At 36.4% G+C, this 17,918-nt stretch overlaps 3 protein-coding genes and 1 long non-coding RNA gene across 4 annotated transcripts in view; 2 read left to right on the top strand and 2 right to left on the bottom strand.

The window, feature by feature from the left end:
• Window positions 1-1,264: 1,264 nt before the first annotated feature.
• LOC116713883 (uncharacterized) lies at window positions 1,265-4,628 on the bottom strand. Its single transcript, XM_032554159.1, has 5 exons — window positions 4,351-4,628; window positions 4,108-4,281; window positions 3,932-4,031; window positions 2,900-3,030; window positions 1,265-2,189 (listed from the first exon to the last, which is right to left on the bottom strand). The coding sequence occupies exons 1-5, from the start codon at window positions 4,357-4,359 to the stop codon at window positions 1,920-1,922; spliced, it is 684 nt and encodes a 227-aa protein (XP_032410050.1). The 5' UTR covers window positions 4,360-4,628; the 3' UTR covers window positions 1,265-1,919.
• An 86-nt stretch (window positions 4,629-4,714) lies between these two features.
• On the top strand, window positions 4,715-8,464 carry polr2g (RNA polymerase II subunit G). The gene is made up of 8 exons (XM_032554158.1): window positions 4,715-4,893; window positions 5,050-5,159; window positions 5,911-6,070; window positions 6,923-6,973; window positions 7,077-7,142; window positions 7,329-7,400; window positions 7,881-7,914; window positions 8,132-8,464. The coding sequence occupies exons 1-8, from the start codon at window positions 4,717-4,719 to the stop codon at window positions 8,143-8,145; spliced, it is 684 nt and encodes a 227-aa protein (XP_032410049.1). The 5' UTR covers window positions 4,715-4,716; the 3' UTR covers window positions 8,146-8,464.
• Window positions 8,465-8,694: 230 nt separating this feature from the next.
• On the top strand, window positions 8,695-15,586 carry eef1g (eukaryotic translation elongation factor 1 gamma). Its single transcript, XM_032554157.1, is given in 11 exon segments — window positions 8,695-8,721; window positions 9,555-9,602; window positions 9,604-9,714; window positions 9,987-10,050; window positions 10,485-10,627; window positions 10,741-10,884; window positions 10,992-11,121; window positions 11,373-11,577; window positions 12,458-12,630; window positions 13,766-13,890; window positions 15,240-15,586. Coding segments are annotated over 11 exon segments (1,314 nt in total). The 5' UTR covers window positions 8,695-8,709; the 3' UTR covers window positions 15,399-15,586.
• The window catches only part of LOC116713885 (uncharacterized), a 26,825-nt gene continuing 19,945 nt past the window's right edge, over window positions 11,039-17,918 (bottom strand). The window contains exon 3 of the long non-coding RNA XR_004337932.1: window positions 11,039-11,150. This is a non-coding gene — a long non-coding RNA (uncharacterized LOC116713885). The remainder of the gene's footprint in view (window positions 11,151-17,918) is intronic.

Here is a 17,918-nt window from a genome sequence, read left to right as displayed (position 1 = left end):
TATTACTTTCTTGTCTAATCTGAGACTAGAGGTCTGCCATGTTATATTTAAATCTATAACTTTTTGTGGTTTCTTCATGCCTGAAACATGGACCAACACAGCCACTCTAATTAGAAATCATCTGATAAGGAAACTAGATTTTATAGCAGGGGGTATCATTTCTCGCTCTGCTCTTTGTCATGCACCATTAGTTTCATGTTTCATGACTTGTTTTAATACCCTGAGGAGAATAACGACACTGCATCCCCCCCCCCCTGTCCTCCACTTCTCAGGTAAGCATGGATATAAAACCACATTGATTTGTCTATTAATGTAAGTAATTTGCATATTCTATTCTATGCAGAGTTACGAGAGAGATGCAGAACAGCTGCAGGTCATCAGCTGCTCTCCAGGAGCCTGTTGTCTTGTTTTTGCAGTGTGAGGAGACATGGAGGTTGTGAGTGACTGATGCATCTGTAATGCATTTAAACATCAAAACAACAAGTACAGGACAGCCGTATAAGAAGAGAGTTATTTGTGAAATATTAAAATAAATTTCAGGGATATAGTATATCATCCTGTCTGTGTGGAAAAACAAATAATTTAGACTACTTTTAAATTCGGAATGACATTCAGATTGGTTAGAAAATATTTATAATGTGTGATCCTTGTGGAATGTTTGCAGTTATTCTCAAGAGATCACATCTAGTCCCTACATATTCACAAACTAACATTCACCACAGCGATGAGGTAAATTCTGTGTTGATTTTTAAAGATTTGGGGGAAAAACAATGTAACATAGAACCAAGATCAGGAATAAAAGACAGAAAGTGCTTTCTCATCTTTTTGTAATGGTATGTTACACTGCGTTTCATTAATTATTCTATTTAAATATATGAATATATTCACATTTTAGCTGCACATCCTAATATATGCAGGAATATACTGCCCTCTGGAGGTGACAAACTACATAACAGGATTGTAGCTGTGCAATCTGTGGGAAAAATATCAAACTTTTAACATTATTTTTTGTGATTTTACATGTACAAAGAGCTGAAGCTCATTTTCTATCTTTTCATATCAAGGATGGTTTCCTGTTCATTAAAAAATCTAATCAAATCAAAAGAGAGCTCTAAGAAGTTTGTCAACAACAGTAACATTTTTGTACTTTTATTGACCAGGTGACAAATACTAAAAAAAAAAAAACAGGCAGTGTATTCAATAAAAGTATTTTCAGAGCTTTCAGTCATTTTGCATCCCAGACTTTAAACATAAAGAGATACAATTCATTGGCAACAGACCTCCGTCTTTTATTCTGATATTCTAATCATGTGCAAACAGAACCTCTTAACAGGAAAATAAAGCAAGGAAAACTCCTAATATAAAGAACATAGCCACTACAAGCAAACAGCAGAAAAATATTTAAATTTAAGTGATATCTATATATATATATATATATAAAAACTCTCCCAACAAAATACAAACATGAATCACACATTACCTTATATTTGTGCTTCTTTGTCTTCTTAGTGCTGAAAGGTTTTAGAGGTAAATAAAATTCACATATGCAGGACATTTCTGATTACCCTCTTTCTTTTTTGTGCTTAAGGTAGTTCCAACATGGAGCTTCCTTATGAAACTATCTGTTATTTCATGAAAACACATTGCAGATAAAAGTTTTTTTTACAGACATTAAAGATTTACATCCAATCAATGACAATTGAAAGTCAACATTCCTTTAACTCCTCTCATGTTGTCTTCACTTTAGGTAGTTTCTCTCCTTTCACAACACTGAACAAAAAACATAAGAGAGACAAGAAACCAAAAATAGATCTGAGAGATTTCTGGCTGTATTGTGAATGTGTTGCATCACACATAACTTTTGCTTTAGAAAAGACTGCATGTAACACAACTTTCCTTCTCCACTAGTTATCTTCTGCCTAGTTCTTGCTCTTGTCCAGGGGAACACGGGCCATGTTAAAAAACTCCTTGTTGGGCCTCATGTCTGTAAGATGGGCGAGTCGGTTGGACATGGCAAAGAAAGCAGCGATGGCCGCAATATCCCAGGCGTCCTCGCGGTCAAAGCCGACTTCCTCCAAAGACCGAAAGTGCTCATCTGTGATGGTGTCACAGCGACACACGGCCATCGCAAAGTCCAGCATGGCATGCTCCCGAGGTGTGAGCTCCGCAAGTTTGTAATTAGCAACTACCTGAAACGGGATAAAAAGCTTTTTTTTTTTAAAAAAAAAGTGTTTTCCGAAACTAAAAATTAATGTAGAACCTTTTCAGATCTTCTCAACTAACAAAGAGAACCTTTACAGTATTTTACTAGGACTTCTATGTTAGACCAACATAGTATAACGCAATATATGGTGAAGGGGAAAGAAACAGATAAATGACTTACATTTTTTATGAATTTAAAAAATGTGGATCGAGCGTATTTACACAGATTTTAGTTTAAGCCAATCTTTGAAAACCATGCATCACAATTACTTAACTACTTTGTTAATTTATCCAAAATTCTAATAAAATACTATTAAGTTTATTATTGTGACATGACAAGATGGGAAGAAATCAAAGTATATGAATATTTTTAGAGCTCTGCTAAGTTCTTGAGTCACTGGCAGAATTCAGTCATTTCCTTGACTTTTTGTCCTTGACTCCTGATCCAGTTTTTAATTTTATACCTTCTAAGGCTGTAAATCTTTCTTCTGAAAATATATTATCAGTGGAGAAAACCTTGTTTCAGTTCAATCCCAGCAAAATATTTTATGAAAATTAAAAAAAAAAAAAAAAACTGAGATTTTTATCTTTTTACAAGAAACAATGACAAATGGTGTGGTTGAATTCAAAACTAACACCTGCCTTTTGACTGCTCTGACTATACTTTAATAAAGTACAGCACAAAAAATAATGATACCTGATCAGAAAGAGTAGGGTTCTTTGAGTAGATGCGGTGAAGAGCACTATGGGACACCACACAGTAAAGACATTTGTTATGACTGCTGGTGGCAACCACGATTAGCTCACGGTCTGCCTTGGTTAACCTGCCTGGAAAAAGAAAAAACAGGGACAAAACTGTATGTGAATAAACAGTCAGGCATCATCTGGAGCTATACAGCACAAACAGTAGCTGTTAAACATTTAATTGTAGATACTGGATGTCTGAAAAGGTGAACTTAATGGACATCTAACTTTAGGTTTAGACAAGTCGCCTTGCTGTTAATGTATTTTTGAAATTTTGGGGACATCACTAAAAGTCCCCCTGAGGGAGAGTTTCAGGAATTTTGTTGAGGAAAAACAACAGTTTCAAAATCCTTCTTCTTTTAAAGGTTTAAATATTTGTCCCCAAAATGTGATTTTGCAGTGTTCACTACTGTGAACAGCATTGTAACCCCAGCTAAGACTTACAAGTAGCAATATAACTTGTAAAATGAAGAGACTTCAAGAAAAACAAGAATTGATGCCATTAATTCTATTACTCTAACTTCCTCCCCATTTATTGCAAGATATTATGGTGTTGGTTTCTTGCACAAGCATTCTGTGATCTGACCAAAAATAACAGGATTGAATGATGTAGTAAGACACCATTTCCAAGTTGTGCTTTCAAATGTCTATGAAGTCCAGTGCTTATATGCAAATTACAAACAAAACAGGAAATTGCTGCTCAAGCTAACCTTAATTTTCACCAATTCCCATTTTCTGACTTCTTCCGTCTTTCCTACAGAACCTTGACAAAGTATATGGATACACTGGGTTTTATCTAGTGGTATCTGATTAAAGGGGGCCAAACACATACTGATGCCACACTTAAATTATTCCTTTTACTTCATATTTATGCTCTACTTTTAAAAAAAATCTATAACATAAAATCCTAGCAGGCAAAAGTGAGTGTTACTTGTTGAATTCAAATGAAATATAACTTCTCCTCATGTAGAAAATAAACACCAACCTGTTTCCTTGTTCATCAATTCATTGTAGTATGAGAAGAAAGCTCTGAACTCTGCAGGCCTGTGAGAAAGTACTTTGAAGACATTGGGTAAAAAGCCTCCCTGCAAAAAATTTCAAAGGTTAAAAAGTCAAATGGAAGTAAAACGCCTACCAAAACTTTTACTTTCTTGTATTTACCTTCGACTTCACTTCTTCCATTAGCTCCACAATATCATAAGGTAAGTCCTTCTTGTAGGGAATAGGATAGCGGCTGATTTTGTCCGGAGGAGAGTTACTGCTGGACCGTCTGCTGCCTGGAACCTTAACAGCAGCAGCCTTTTCCTGCAACAAGCTTCCCGTTCGGAGACACGCCTGTGTGGAGCAGAGGCAGCTCAGCAACACAAAACCACTCAAGAGTCAAAAATGTATTCAACTACTTACAAGTTGCATGGACGTAGGAACACTGAAGCAACTTCGAGAAGATGTTCCTAGCCATGTCGGTCAGCTGAAAAGATGACTAGATGGGTTATTACTTCCTTTTAAGTAAAAACTCAGTTTGGTGAAAAGGAATCCCAGCTTAGACTTAAACTTATGTCTCAGTGTGGGTTAAAGATAATGTTATACAGAACATCTGTGGCGGTGAAAATAACTGTGCCTTTTTTTCTAAATGCGTTGTTTTTGCTTCGTTTCCTATATCAGATCTTGTGAGTCCAGTCAGACCAACCAATCAACGCACAGCACTGAGTCACGCCTGCTGTTTTTAACGCCGTCTTGCACTAATTCCTTCTCACCCCCAGGTGGCAGGCTATGGCCCGAACTGACATTACTACTAGCGGCGCTCATGACTCTTTTGTCATTGACCCGGAAGTGACTTTACTGTGGAGATTTTCCGCTCCATTCAGTACTGTTCAGGGAGAAGCGGTTCGGCCAATAAAAAGTATTGTCTGTATTAAGGCAGACATTAATACAGACATGTTTTACCATGTAAGTATGTCTATGTTATTCTTAGGATGTAGGTTGGACTGGTTTATTAGTGTTTTGTTTTGCATCGTTTTACGAACGTGGTGATGGCGGTTTGCATCCTCAAACTTCAACTTTTTTTTTTCTGGTCGTGACTCACGTTTGTATTGGTGCTTACAGATTTCTTTGGAACATGAAATCTTACTACACCCGAGGTATTTTGGACCCAACCTGCTGAACACTGTGAAGCAGAAACTTTTTACTGAAGTAGAGGGAACATGTACTGGCAAGTGAGTGAATTCAGATCTGTCCGTAACATTTAACCGCCTAATTTTATTAAGGTATCTCTGGCTTATTATGCTGCATTCATGTGTAGCTTTGTGTTGGTCTTTTTAATGTACAACAAAATTACATATTTATTTGTTTTTGAATTTTTTTTCCCACTTTTTTATTTAGATATTTTACTAAGTAGTAGCGTATTTTTCCTTATAATGAGTTTTATTATGGTTAATCTGTCGATACATTTTCTAATTCACCGACAAATTTTGAACTTTTTATGGTCTCTTATTGCTTATCTCAAAATAAAATGTAAACAAATATAATCAGCTTTATAATATGAATTATGTATAAAAAGTGCTATCTCCTGAAAGATAAGTGAATAAAGATTATTATTGTATTTATGTATTTAGAAATAAACAAGAATGAATATTAAATTGTTCAATCATTGGCATTAGTGGAACTCAATTTGGATATTAAACAGGTGTAATGTAAGTTTTTTTGATCAACTGTAAGTCTGCACATACACAGGCACAAAATGACTCAACAAAATGTGGGTCTAAATCTTTCATTAAAATATTTATTCAATGTAAAACATAGCATAGAGACAATGTTTCTGACTACATAGTGCAGACACATAAGCAGGTATAGACGATTGATGTATTATGTTGCTGACAGAAATAATGTTGATAATATTGACAAGTTGTGATTGCATTTACAAGCTGTACATCTGTTTTGTTTTTTTTTCCTTGTCGTGTCTTCCAGGTATGGCTTTGTCATTGCAGTCACCACTATTGACAACATCGGGGCGGGTGTAATCCAGCCAAGCAGAGGCTTTGTTCTGTATCCCGTGAAGTACAAGGCCATTGTCTTCCGTCCGTTCAAGGGAGAAGTGGTGGATGCTGTGGTCACTCAGGTTAACAAGGTGAGGTTTAGTGTAGATTTACTGTATGTCCCGATTTTATTGTTTTTAGTTAAAATATTAAATAAATATGATACAGAAGGAGTTGGGCAAAACTATAATATATGCGAGTCAATATTCAAAAACTAGAAGGAAAAAAAAAAAACAGAAAAACGAAAAGATCGACCTCATCCAGATGGCACAAAAATAATAGTTAGAGAATTAAGCACCATATAGCCATAACACATTTAATTTGTTAATGTTAGACTTTTATCCAAGTGGAGAATGTATTACTCTGTACCTGTAACAATTTATTTTTGGTACATTTTGTGATTCATGATCTTTATATTTTTGTCAGATTTGTCTCTATTTAGAAGTCATGTGACGCTTGGCAGGACATGTATAGTTTATTCTTTATTCTAAGAACCCACACGCCTTTGACTGAAATCCTTGGGACAAATTTGAACTTGAGATGCTGTGCATATATGAAGCAACAGATTAAAGCTATTTTAAAAGGAAATGCCCTTTTTTTTTTGTCTGGCTGCAACCACACAGAAACCACTGAAAAGTTTCCTGTAGTAGCTTGTAGACACATTTTGAACTCTTAAACAGTACCAAGTATCTCAAAACAGTGATTCCCACTGAAATATCAGTGGCATCTTTAAATCCACCTTTTTTTCTATTTGCTAATTTAACTAGGTCATAAACAATAGTATATTGTTTCTGACAGATAAAAATAATGGTTGGTAATTATATTTATCTGTAAGATGAGGTTCTAAGTCAATGTCAGATGTTACTATTACTTCTCCATCACTACTTTTGTTGTTTACTCTTATTAGCCTTCCTTTAAATGATGAGTGTTACTGTTTATTGCAGGTTGGGCTATTCACAGAAATTGGTCCCATGTCTTGCTTCATCTCTCGCCATGTAAGTCAGTTTTAACCTGCTGTACTTAATTTATTGCTTTACATGCTAATTTAGAGTTTGTATTGTTTGGTAGATGTATGTAATATAAATTTCTCTTTTGCAGTCCATTCCTTCGGAAATGGAGTTTGACCCCAATTCTAATCCTCCTTGCTATAAGACTGTTGATGAGGTGGGAATATTTTTAAATTTTATTGCTTTTTCGGAATCCCTGCCATTATTTAAAAAAAGTTTTCTTGTTTTTTATAGCAATTACATAAAAAGTAATAAAATTAAGTAGAAAAAAGATAATTCTGCTTTCAAATATCTGGTGTTATTTTGTTCTTTGACACAGATACTGTAATTTCTTTTTTCAAAGGATATTGTAATTCAGCAAGATGATGAGATCCGGCTGAAAATTGTGGGCACAAGGGTTGACAAGAATGACATTGTAAGTGTGTTTTTTTTTTTTTTTTTTTTTTTTTATGAAACTGTGGTTGGATTTGAGAATGTTACCTTTTTATTTCACAATAAAGTAACATTTGTATTAACAATTTATCCATGTATTCTTTAACTTTTAATTTTTACAGCTAAGTTTGGCTGCTGTAGTACAAGGTCAATTTGTTGTGATCCATATAGTTAATATTATTCTGTGCAAGAAGTTTGTTAAAGGCATATTTAGGTTGAATGAGGGAAATATTAGATCAGCCTCTGTTCAGAAATTTGCATATAGCTCATGATCTTACCAAAGTGACTTGGTTGTTATTCTGCACAGCCAATTAAACTGTTTTATTTTGCCAAGCTGCCGCCCCGTCATTACGCATTATTGTCATTAGACATATTTAGTTTTTTGGCATTTATGAAAAATCAAACAAGAAATGTAATGCGGTCCTGCTTCAGTCTTATTTTACATTTTACATTTGTTTTTCAGTTCGCAATTGGATCTCTCATGGATGACTATCTGGGTGAGTGTTTTGATCAGACCAGTTGTCGGTGTGCTCATTAGTGTGCACATAATAAATGCATTTGAATTAAACATTATGTCTTATTTTGTATATGTAGATTTTTTCAAGCTAATTTGGTTTTCAAACCATTATTTTAAGAAAAGTTTTGTAGTTGAAATTGTTTTTTTGTTTTTTTTGCATTTAGACAGTAAGGTAACATTTTTTTCTTCCTTCTCAGGTCTTGTGAGCTGATTACAGCTTCAGAGTGGTGTGTCATATGGATATTTTTCTGCATCAATCTTCTTTTGTATATATTTATTTTTACTCTTGTATGTATGGTGACAGCTGTTGAAGCACCCTAATCAATTTTTTGTTTTCTCTTTGCATCCTATATATGCTGTTTATTACAAGTCATGTAAGAACTCAAACAGATACTGCTGTCAAGATTAACACATCTTGTTAATTAATGTTAGAGTAGCCCACAGGAAAACGATTACTTTAGTTCATGTAGAAATTGTTTTATTTTGTTTTTTTGTATGTGGACTGCAATAAAGTATTTTATTCATTCTTATATCTTTGTATAATTGTCCTGCATCTCACTATATTAGCTCTTTTTAAAATAACTATTTTGATGGAGGTATCCCATGTTAAGATACGTTTGTAAACGTGGCAAAGCTTTAAAGATAGTTTGATTTTCAATCAATGCTGTGACATGGCTCGATGTGTGAACGCGGAATTTTCAGGGGCGCGCACGTCTCGTGTCCGTAAATACGTGGGTGGAGCGCGCCGGCGTTCTTTCTTTCTCTCGTCCTGAAGATGGCGGCAGGGGTGAGTAAGATGGAGAGCTGTTAGCAATGGAGCTGGCTTTAAAATTCCACTGTCACAATCAGACCAAAATCAGGAGCCATCGTCGCGTTTACAGCGCATGTTTTTAAGATAACAACGTTACGCCGCTGTTTGCTTGGTGATGAGTGTTTTATTTCCAAAGAATTTAATACAGTTTTCTGTATGTGGCTAGCTTTTGCTACCCCAACGAAGCATTGGAAGTGCTGGCCCTGGGTTGTGCCACGTTACCTTAACTGCTCGAGATCATTTGAATCGCGTTTGTGGGTTTCCAGATAATTTCTTTAAGTTTGGTACAAAAGCTGTATTCAGTGCTATGTTTGGCCCGTGAATTTTGTGAACTGGGAGTTTAGCTTTTATGGGGGAATGTATAGGTAGATAACGTTTAAATTATGCTATAAGCCTCTTGAATATGGATAGTTGATCTATAGTTTTTAATACACTCACTGCCGGTTTTCATTTTAGCACCTAAAAATCAGTTTTCTATTTGAACTGCGTTTCTTTGCATTGTCATCTTTAAATGAATGATGAGCTCACAGAGTGGATGCCTTCATTCATTGAGTGAAGGCACCAGCAGCTTGGTTTCTGCTCACCACTTGGTTTTTGGTTGACAATTTGAGCCTCTTTGCTAAAGCTTCTAATCAGTGAACTTTAAATGTTAAAGCATAATAGAGCCCGACCATATATTGTTTTCAATGAAAATGATACAAAGCTAAATTGTTATCTAGGAGAAATAAATGTTAATGGATTACTTTTGTAAATGTTTCTTTTAGATTCTGTGTATAAATAAATGTTCTTGTATCCTGGTCTTTTTTTAGACTCTGTACACATACCCAGACAACTGGAGGGCATTCAAGGCCCAGATTCGCTGCCCAGTACAGCGGCGCTCGCCTCAAGGTGGCCAGCAACCCTCCTGCCTTCACCTTTGGGCAGACAAACCGTTCCCCTGCTTTCATTAACAACTTCCCTTTAGGCAAGGTGAGTAAAACCGGTTAGTAGAAAGAATTTCGGTGATGCCTTTTCATCTTTTATGTCGGCGTGACCTCTGGCGTTCAAACATGTCACACACAATGTCTTCTTGACATTTCATTAACTGCATGGTCATACTTTTGCTGATTAAATCATTGAAATTGGGTGAGGCATGCTGTCCCCATAAAGGCAAGGTAGCTGTAATAATCTTGACTACAGTTGTGATGTATAACATGTTCAAAACCATTTAATTTTCAAAAATAAATTGTCTCTGTCTTTAGGTACCTGCCTTCCAGGGTGATGACGGCTTCTGTCTGTTTGAGAGTAATGCCATTGCTCACTACTGTAAGTGTCATGCTTTTAACTTGGATTTAAATATTGTTATATGATGTTGCACTGAAACATTGCAAAAAGAATTGCTTAAATATTTCTAGTTTGCATTAATAAAATTTGAAACAGTATTCACTTAGCAGCTAAAGTAGAGTAAAGGAAGAAATACAACAAACGTGGCTCCACAATATTGGAGAAGACATGAAATTGACCATTTGTAGATATTATTAACCACAACTTTTACTTTTTATGATCATAATGTCTTTTATTCACTCCACACCAAGCTTTACTTTGCCACTAAATCAAGTTGTGTATTGTATATGTTTAAACTTTACCAGCCCTACATTAAGGAGCTCATGCTTTGAAAGACCACAATAGACAAAGTAATATTTAAAATAATTCATGAGCCTCTTTAATTTGAACATGATTGTTTTGCCGTGTCATTGCAGTGAGCAATGATGCCCTGCGTGGCTCCACTCCTCAGGCTGCTGCCCAGGTTCTGCAGTGGGTGAGCTTTGCTGATTCAGAGATCATCCCTCCAGCCAGTGCATGGGTCTTCCCCACTCTAGGAATCATGCAGTTCAACAAGCAGGTGCAGCAGCTCTACATTAAACTTTTCAAAGAAGTGACCTAGTTGTCTGTTGGTACCTAGTAGATATAGAACCTTGTCATCATGCACAGTAAATGTTTCGTACGTGTGTTCAGGCCACAGAGCAGGCCAAGGAGGACGTGAAGAAGATCCTCACGGTGCTGAACCAACACCTGACCACACGCACTTTCCTCGTGGGAGAGAGAGTGAGCCTGGCGGACATTACTGTGGCCTGCTCCATGGTTTGGCTCTTCAAGCAGGTTTGATATACACAAGCCTGTCACGGATTTCCATAAGTACATACTAGGGTCGTTGCTATTTCTTACTACCCTGATTGATCCAATTTAATTTTACATGTGCTCTGCAGGTGTTGGAGCCGTCCTTCCGTCAGCCTTATCCCAACGTGACCCGCTGGTTTGTCACCTGCGTCAACCAGCCTCAGTTCAAGGCTGTTCTCGGAGAAGTCAAGCTGTGTGAAAAGATGGCCCAGTTTGATGGTGAGTTAGCAAAGAGACAAGAGGGGATCCTAAGAAAAAGCAATGAGATATCATTTGTTAAATTCATCATTTGTTTAACTGTCTGGAGATTTTGATTTATGCTCCATGTAAATCAAACACATCTGCAAACACAAGCACTCTGGGAAATGCATGAATACTTTATAAACATTTCAAGGTTCATCTACATTCAGCCAGAGAATTGTTGTTGTTTTTTTTAATGTGACTTGGGAGCTATTTTTCTCTTCTTCTAGCCAAGAAGTTTTCTGAGATGCAGCCCAAGAAAGAAACCCCAGCCAAAAAAGAAAAGGCTGGAAAAGAGGCAGCCAAACCCCAGGAGAAGAAAGAAAAGAAAAAGGAGGAGAAGAAGCCTGCTCCAGAAGAAGAAATGGACGACTGTGATGCTGTTTTGGCTGCCGAACCCAAAGCCAAGGACCCCTTCGCACACCTGCCAAAGAGGTAGATATCCAGAGGAATGACTCAGTTGACACGAAAAATGGGGATTTTGTTATAGCTGACAGCAGTTGGAATGTTTGCTGGCAAACTGAAGGTTTAATCACGGTGTTTAACTTATAAAGTGAAGTCAGGACTTTGGAAAGAAGTTGTAGTGGTTCATGGAAGTAAGAGTAATTAATCCAGATGGGGAAAATGGCTGCTCCCCTGTCATTGGGCAAGTCAGTGTCCTGCCATGGCACCAAGTCTTAATCTGACAGGGGGAGATGAAGTAAAGACCATATTCATCCCAGTCATCTCTGATCAGTGAGTGAAAGGCTGGTTCATGCTGTGGTCACAATGACCTTGAATCTCAATTTCAACTTGATTGTAAACGTATACAATCAAGACAATAAGAGTCCATGTTTACTGTTGTTCGTTACAGCCAGCAAACATTTTCCACATCTGTCGAACATAAATGTATTTAGTTACAGAATACATTTACAACAAAAGCCTCTGTGTTAAGCAAGTTTATTTGAATAGTGCTTGCTGATGCAATAAAATATAAGATGATTTAGAAAAGACAATAAAATGGCTTGAAGTGACTAAGGACTGTTGAGCCAAAACTGTTTAGGTCAACATGCACTAAAAGCCAGTCTATAAAAATGTCTTCAGTAGATTTAAAATGTTTAGTTGCAGAATGTTCCACCGTCCCAGAGAAGTCATCTTGACTTAAGCTTAGATCTCGGAGTGGGAAAACAGCAGCTTTTATACATTCATACCTAAATGTGTTTTCTAGTTCTGACTGAACTGTTTTCTGCTACTGTTGATTAAAAAAAAACAAAACATTATTTTCTCCAGCTGTGTGCACTGAAAGCACACCTAATTTCTGTCGTCTTTCTTGCAGCGCATTTGTCATGGACGAATTCAAGAGGAAGTATTCCAACGAGGACACCATGACGGTAGCGCTTCCTCACTTCTGGGAGAACTTTGACAGAGAGGGCTACTCAATCTGGCATGCTCAGTACAAATACCCCGAGGAGCTGACGCTTACCTTCAAGAGCTGCAATCTTATCACAGGTGAGACTCAGCAGGAGTGGCTCATTTCAAAGGATTGTTTTTGAATGTTTGCCATCTCATTTGGAAGAACACTTTTGTTGACTTTGTAAATAACTGCTGTGAATGTAAGAGTCTAGAAGTTATAGATATTGGATTTTATTTTATTTCACGTTTTTTTCATGTCCTTAATTTTTAAATGTAGTTTTAGCAATGACTGAATGTCATTGCATGTTATGGTTTGACTTGCAGATCAAATGAAGAATGTTGGATTCTGAAAAATGTCTATAGTTAAGACTGTCAACACTTTGCAGCAAAGTCCTGTTAAACCACTGGATTGTTTTTTTTTTCTACTGGTGTCATTGAATTAGAAGTACAATATAATTTTTTTGAGATGTTGCTGAAAAACCATGGAACTAAGTGATGTTGGTTATTTTTTCCCCATTTAGTTTTTAAATGTAAAATGCCCATTCCCCACCTTCAGCATGCTGTGCAACAAGTTCTAGACTGCAGCTTTCTACAATGCTTCCAGATTGGTTGTTTTGCAGTGATCAACCATGATAAAGAAAACCTGAAATTTAGCATAATGGCTTTATGAAGAAAGTTTTTAAAGAAAATTCCCATGATGGAATTTTAGATTGTGCAGTTCATCCGAGGTGGTTTTGAGATTTTGCATAGTCGTCATCTGGCCTAGATATCTGAAACAAACAGGACAAGGATAAATAGTTGTAGGAATTCAGATGCGAAATGAACAGAAACTTCATGTAATGGGAGCTAAAAGTTTCCCCACCCCTGTCATTGGGCAAGGCAGTGCCCTGTCATGGCATCAAGTCTTAATCTGACAGGGGAATATAAAGCAAAGACCATATTCATCCCAGTCTACTCTGATCAGTGAGTGAAAGGCTGGTTCATGCTGTGGTCACAGCGAACCACACCTTACACTGCGTTCTATTGGGATTAACAAAGACGCTTTAGTTGTAACCAAATCTAGGCTGGCAGAAGTTTAACTGGATTGTATTTTCCGACAAGTAGTCAGTCTTGTTCCTTATGGTCTTTAATCAGGCAGATGGACAGATTTCATCTCTTTGTAGCAAAGACTGGGAAACAATGTTGTGATAAAACACCTTGCATGTTACAAATGCCTCTCTGGCTTTTCCAGGCATGTTCCAACGCCTGGACAAACTGAGAAAGAATGCCTTTGCCAGCGTTATTTTGTTCGGCACCAACAACGACAGCAGTATCTCTGGCATCTGGGTCTTCAGAGGCCAAGATCTGGCCTTCACTGTAAGTATAATAAACATAAACTTTCATTTCATAATGCTTCAGTTAAAGATTCATCAAAAACTTTACTTTTTATAATTTATCTCAGCATATCAATCTCGTCTTGGCTACTGATTTTTGTTGCTGTTTAGTTTTAATGCTTAACTTGGCAACGCAATGTTGAGCTTGCTTGGAATGGACATTTTCCAAACGCGCGTAAACAGAAAGACAAAACAAAAATGCTTGGTAACCACAGAAGCTTATGAACAGAGGAAAATACCACAGATCTTTGGTGAAATCAGACTTTTCAAAAGTAACTTGAATAAACACCCAAAGTCATGTTATAAGCTTAATGTAATAAAATACTCCTATTCTCTACTGTGCTTCCCTGTAAATGTCACATTTAGTTTTTAAAAAAAATTCCCCTGCCAATGGGCAAGGCAGTGTCCTGTCATGGCACCAAGTCTTAATCTGACAGGGGAAAATAAAATAAAGACCATATTCATCCCAGTCGACTCTGATCAGTGAGTGAAAGGCTGGTTCATGCTGTGGTCACATCCTCTAATCCAATAGGAGAGTTTTTCATGTTAAATCGTCATAGAAATGACATCAATGATAGAAGACCTTATTTGATTGCAGGCCATTTTCTATCAATACGGGATCTTCCATTTAAAAAGAAATTAATTCTTTCCAAAAGTCAAATTTCTTTTTACAAACAATATGAGTGAAATTTTAGCTTTTTAAAAAGTGCTATTATGGAAATGGTTATATCCTGGGTAGAAATGGTTTGAATTGTAAAGGTTGTTTGACCCCTGAGTGTAGATATGCTTTCATCTTAGCCAGCTTCTGGACCAGCTTGACTGAAGTTTAAAGTTTTAAACAGTTTAGAAATGGACTTTAGTTAATAAAATGTCATCACTTTAGTTTAAAAGCCCTTTCAACAGTTTTGAGAGCGTTGCTCTTCATACCTAATTATTCTTTGCTATCTTCCTTATCGTCGCTAATAAACTCATTGATGCACCAAAATTTATTACACAAAGATTCAACAGTACTAGCCTTCATGATTTTTATTTATTTATAATGTATAACATAATATAATCTTGCTCAAAATAATTTAATCTGTCCAAATTTGAATCGTTTGGCTAAAAGCCTGATCATTGCGTCTCTTGTGCCACCGCAGCAGAATTTCCTTTTGCCAAACGTTTTTGCCTATACTGTACCAATGGTGTTGGACTGCAAAAACCCTGTTTTTGTTTTAAATGTTTCATACGTGAATATAAAGTGGTTTTGCTTTTCTTTTTTCAGAAAAGCTTATCTTGTACAACCCAAGTGTTCCTCCCTTTAACTTCTTTTCCTTTTTCTTTTTCTCTTAGCTGTGTCCAGACTGGCAAATTGACTATGAATCATACGACTGGAGGAAGTTGGATCCAGAAAGTGAGGAGTGTAAGACCATGGTTAAGGAGTACTTTGCCTGGGAAGGAGATTTCAAGCATGTGGGTAAAGCTTTCAACCAGGGCAAGATCTTCAAGTAAAAGGACATGGAGGCAGTGGAACTAAAGCACTTTGTGCTCCTGCTCTCAACACTTAAAAATAATGGACTTTCAGCCACATGTGCTTACTTTGCTGCAAAATGACAGTGAAGACGAGTGAATTCTCAATGGCCCCCAAACTGGTTTTTCTGTTGTTTTGACTTGCAAAATAAAGCATTTTCCTCAATGTCGTGGAGAATTTGACTTCTGTGATTTACAACTTCACTACTAAAATTTGGATTTTTGGTTTGGTGTTTACATTTTAGAGGAGTGTTTAATTAATCCATAAACATACCTGTGCAGTGATCTGTTACCCATGTTAAAAAAATAATTGGATATTACTTCACTGATTAGGAAATATTTAGAGCTATCAAGCCCAAACGATAAAACTTCTTCAGTAACACTATTGCATTAGCTTTTGTTTGTGGCAATTTATACTGAGTATTGGCCTCTATGAAGAGGGATTAAAAAAATGCAGTTATTGTGTAATTAATGAAAATTTTTGCAGTTTTAGCTCTGGGGCGCAGAGCATACTTCAGGCCTGTATTTTAACCATTCTTTCCTTAACAGGATAAACATTTTTTTATTTTTTCTTAAATCCTACTTGGCTGCTGTTAGTCAGGTTGAGCCCACATGAACCTGTCGTGGAAAACTTCTTTAACAAAGGGTAGAGAAACTTAAGAAATGAAAGATCAATCTTTGTCTTATAAAAGGCTTTATTTGAAGGCTCTGACTCTGGAAATCAGAGAAGCAGAGCCCTGGAATGAAGTTGTACATAATCCTTTATATGCTTCACAGTTAACCACACACACAAATCCAGGAAAGAAAAGAACAAAGGGGATAAACTCGGGGCCCCTGTCAGTGACGGAAAACTTGATGCATAGAAACACAATAATATAAACTGGCACCTCCTTGAACCATTCTTGCTCTCTGGTTTTCACTCATGTTGATTGACCCTTTGAGTCAACTTGCTTCTTGCACTATGTGGTAAACTTGCATGCATGAATTTACAAAGGAAATAAGACATGTCTATAAAATGCAGATATATGTATAATTTTGCCACTTCAAGGTATTTACAGAATCAGGAACTTGAAACAGCAAAGTTTCTTCAAAGAAAAGCATCATGGTGCCAAGAAACTTAAGGTGGGAAGGTATTTTTTTTTTTACTCATTAATTCAGAAACTGAATTTGCTATGACCTATAGAGTTGGTCACCTGTGCTGACAGTTAAGCAGAAATAAATTGCTGTAGCTGTTGATATTTAGTTGTCATTCATAATGTGTAGTCAACCTTTAACCTGCATATTATGGCTTCATTTGAAACTCATTTTATGTTTTTAGTTTTAGCAGATATTTAGGTGTCTGGTACCGTTTTACTCACTGACATAATGCTTTGCAAGAACAGAAAATGTATTCACTGTCCCAGCGATGCAAGAAGTCATTTTGTGTTCTTCTAGCTTGTTTCTGGCAAAATTAAGCACTTTGTTTTTTTTTTGTGGTGTTGGACAATTCTTATCCAAATGTAGGTAGAGTTGAAAAAGTCTGATTACACCACTTCTGTTTGGGCCAAAGTTACACTGGAAATGCACTTAAAATGTTTAGCCCAGACCAGATACCAAGTACTAAAGCAATTACTTTCTGAATTAAAACAAATATTCTGCCAGTTAATAAAAGGGTAAAATAATGTGCCATTTGGATTGATGGCCATTTCACAAGAGCAGACTTCTTCCAGGTTCAGAAAATTTAAAACACGTTTGACTGACTGTAACTGAGGTCAGGGTGGCAAGGCGTGGAGTATTTGGAGAAGAATATTTCTCCTTGAGCACTAGCATCAGTCCTGTGTCAAGGTGATAGTGGTGCATTCTGACACCTCTTGTTTGCTCTCAATTTTGCATAAAAAAACATGTAAAGAATGAGAAGAAAACATTATCCAAGAGCAGAACAGCTATACCCAGTGTTTTAGGAAGTGATGAGGTTTTTTTTTTCCACATCAATGGAGCACCAGGTCAGAAATATATGTGGCATAATAATTAAAACAAGCGCACTTTTAATGCCCAGGACCCTTCTCAGATCTTTACCTAATCCAGAACAAAAATAACTTTTGACCATGTTAATTTAGACAGTTTGCATAAACTTCAAGTATTTCTCAAAAAAGCCTCAGGGCTTTATGAAACGTTCATTTTTAAACTTCTGTATCCCAAAGATGCCACACAAACGCATACGAAATTAAATTAAGAACAAAAGAAACACAACTGTAGTCCATTTTAAATCAAATCTGTAATAAGTATAACAGACCTTTTAAAAATTTTGCTTTTTGTACTGTAATTTTGTACAAATTTAGTACAAAATCACAGTACAAAATTTTGTACTGTAATTTTTTTTCACGCCTCTAGAGGGCAGACAAAGGCTGAAATTTATAACCCGTTCGAACGAGATCAACAGAAAATGCTTGTAATGAGGTCACGTATTCTTCTACTTTAAACCGGTTCTTTATTAGGTTTTAGAAGTTATAAACAAGTTAAGGA

This window comes from Xiphophorus hellerii, chromosome 23, assembly GCF_003331165.1.
Source record: "Xiphophorus hellerii strain 12219 chromosome 23, Xiphophorus_hellerii-4.1, whole genome shotgun sequence".
Lineage (NCBI taxonomy): Eukaryota > Metazoa > Chordata > Actinopteri > Cyprinodontiformes > Poeciliidae > Xiphophorus > Xiphophorus hellerii.
The sequence above is the reverse complement of the archived record's forward strand: the minus strand, read 5'-3'. Positions and strand labels throughout refer to the sequence as shown.

Coding starts and splice junctions, on each gene's coding strand:
- polr2g (XM_032554158.1), top strand. CDS start 4,717: ATGGCCCGAACTGACATTACTACTAGCGGCGCTCATGACTCTTTTGTC. Junction 5,160..5,910: donor GAGGGAACATGTACTGGCAA/GTGAGTGAATTC, acceptor CGTGTCTTCCAG/GTATGGCTTTGTCATTGCAG. Junction 7,143..7,328: donor GCTATAAGACTGTTGATGAG/GTGGGAATATTT, acceptor CTTTTTTCAAAG/GATATTGTAATTCAGCAAGA.
- LOC116713883 (XM_032554159.1), bottom strand. Junction 4,032..4,107: donor TGGAAGAAGTGAAGTCGAAG/GTAAATACAAGA, acceptor AATTTTTTGCAG/GGAGGCTTTTTACCCAATGT. Junction 2,190..2,899: donor ACCCTACTCTTTCTGATCAG/GTATCATTATTT, acceptor ATCCCGTTTCAG/GTAGTTGCTAATTACAAACT.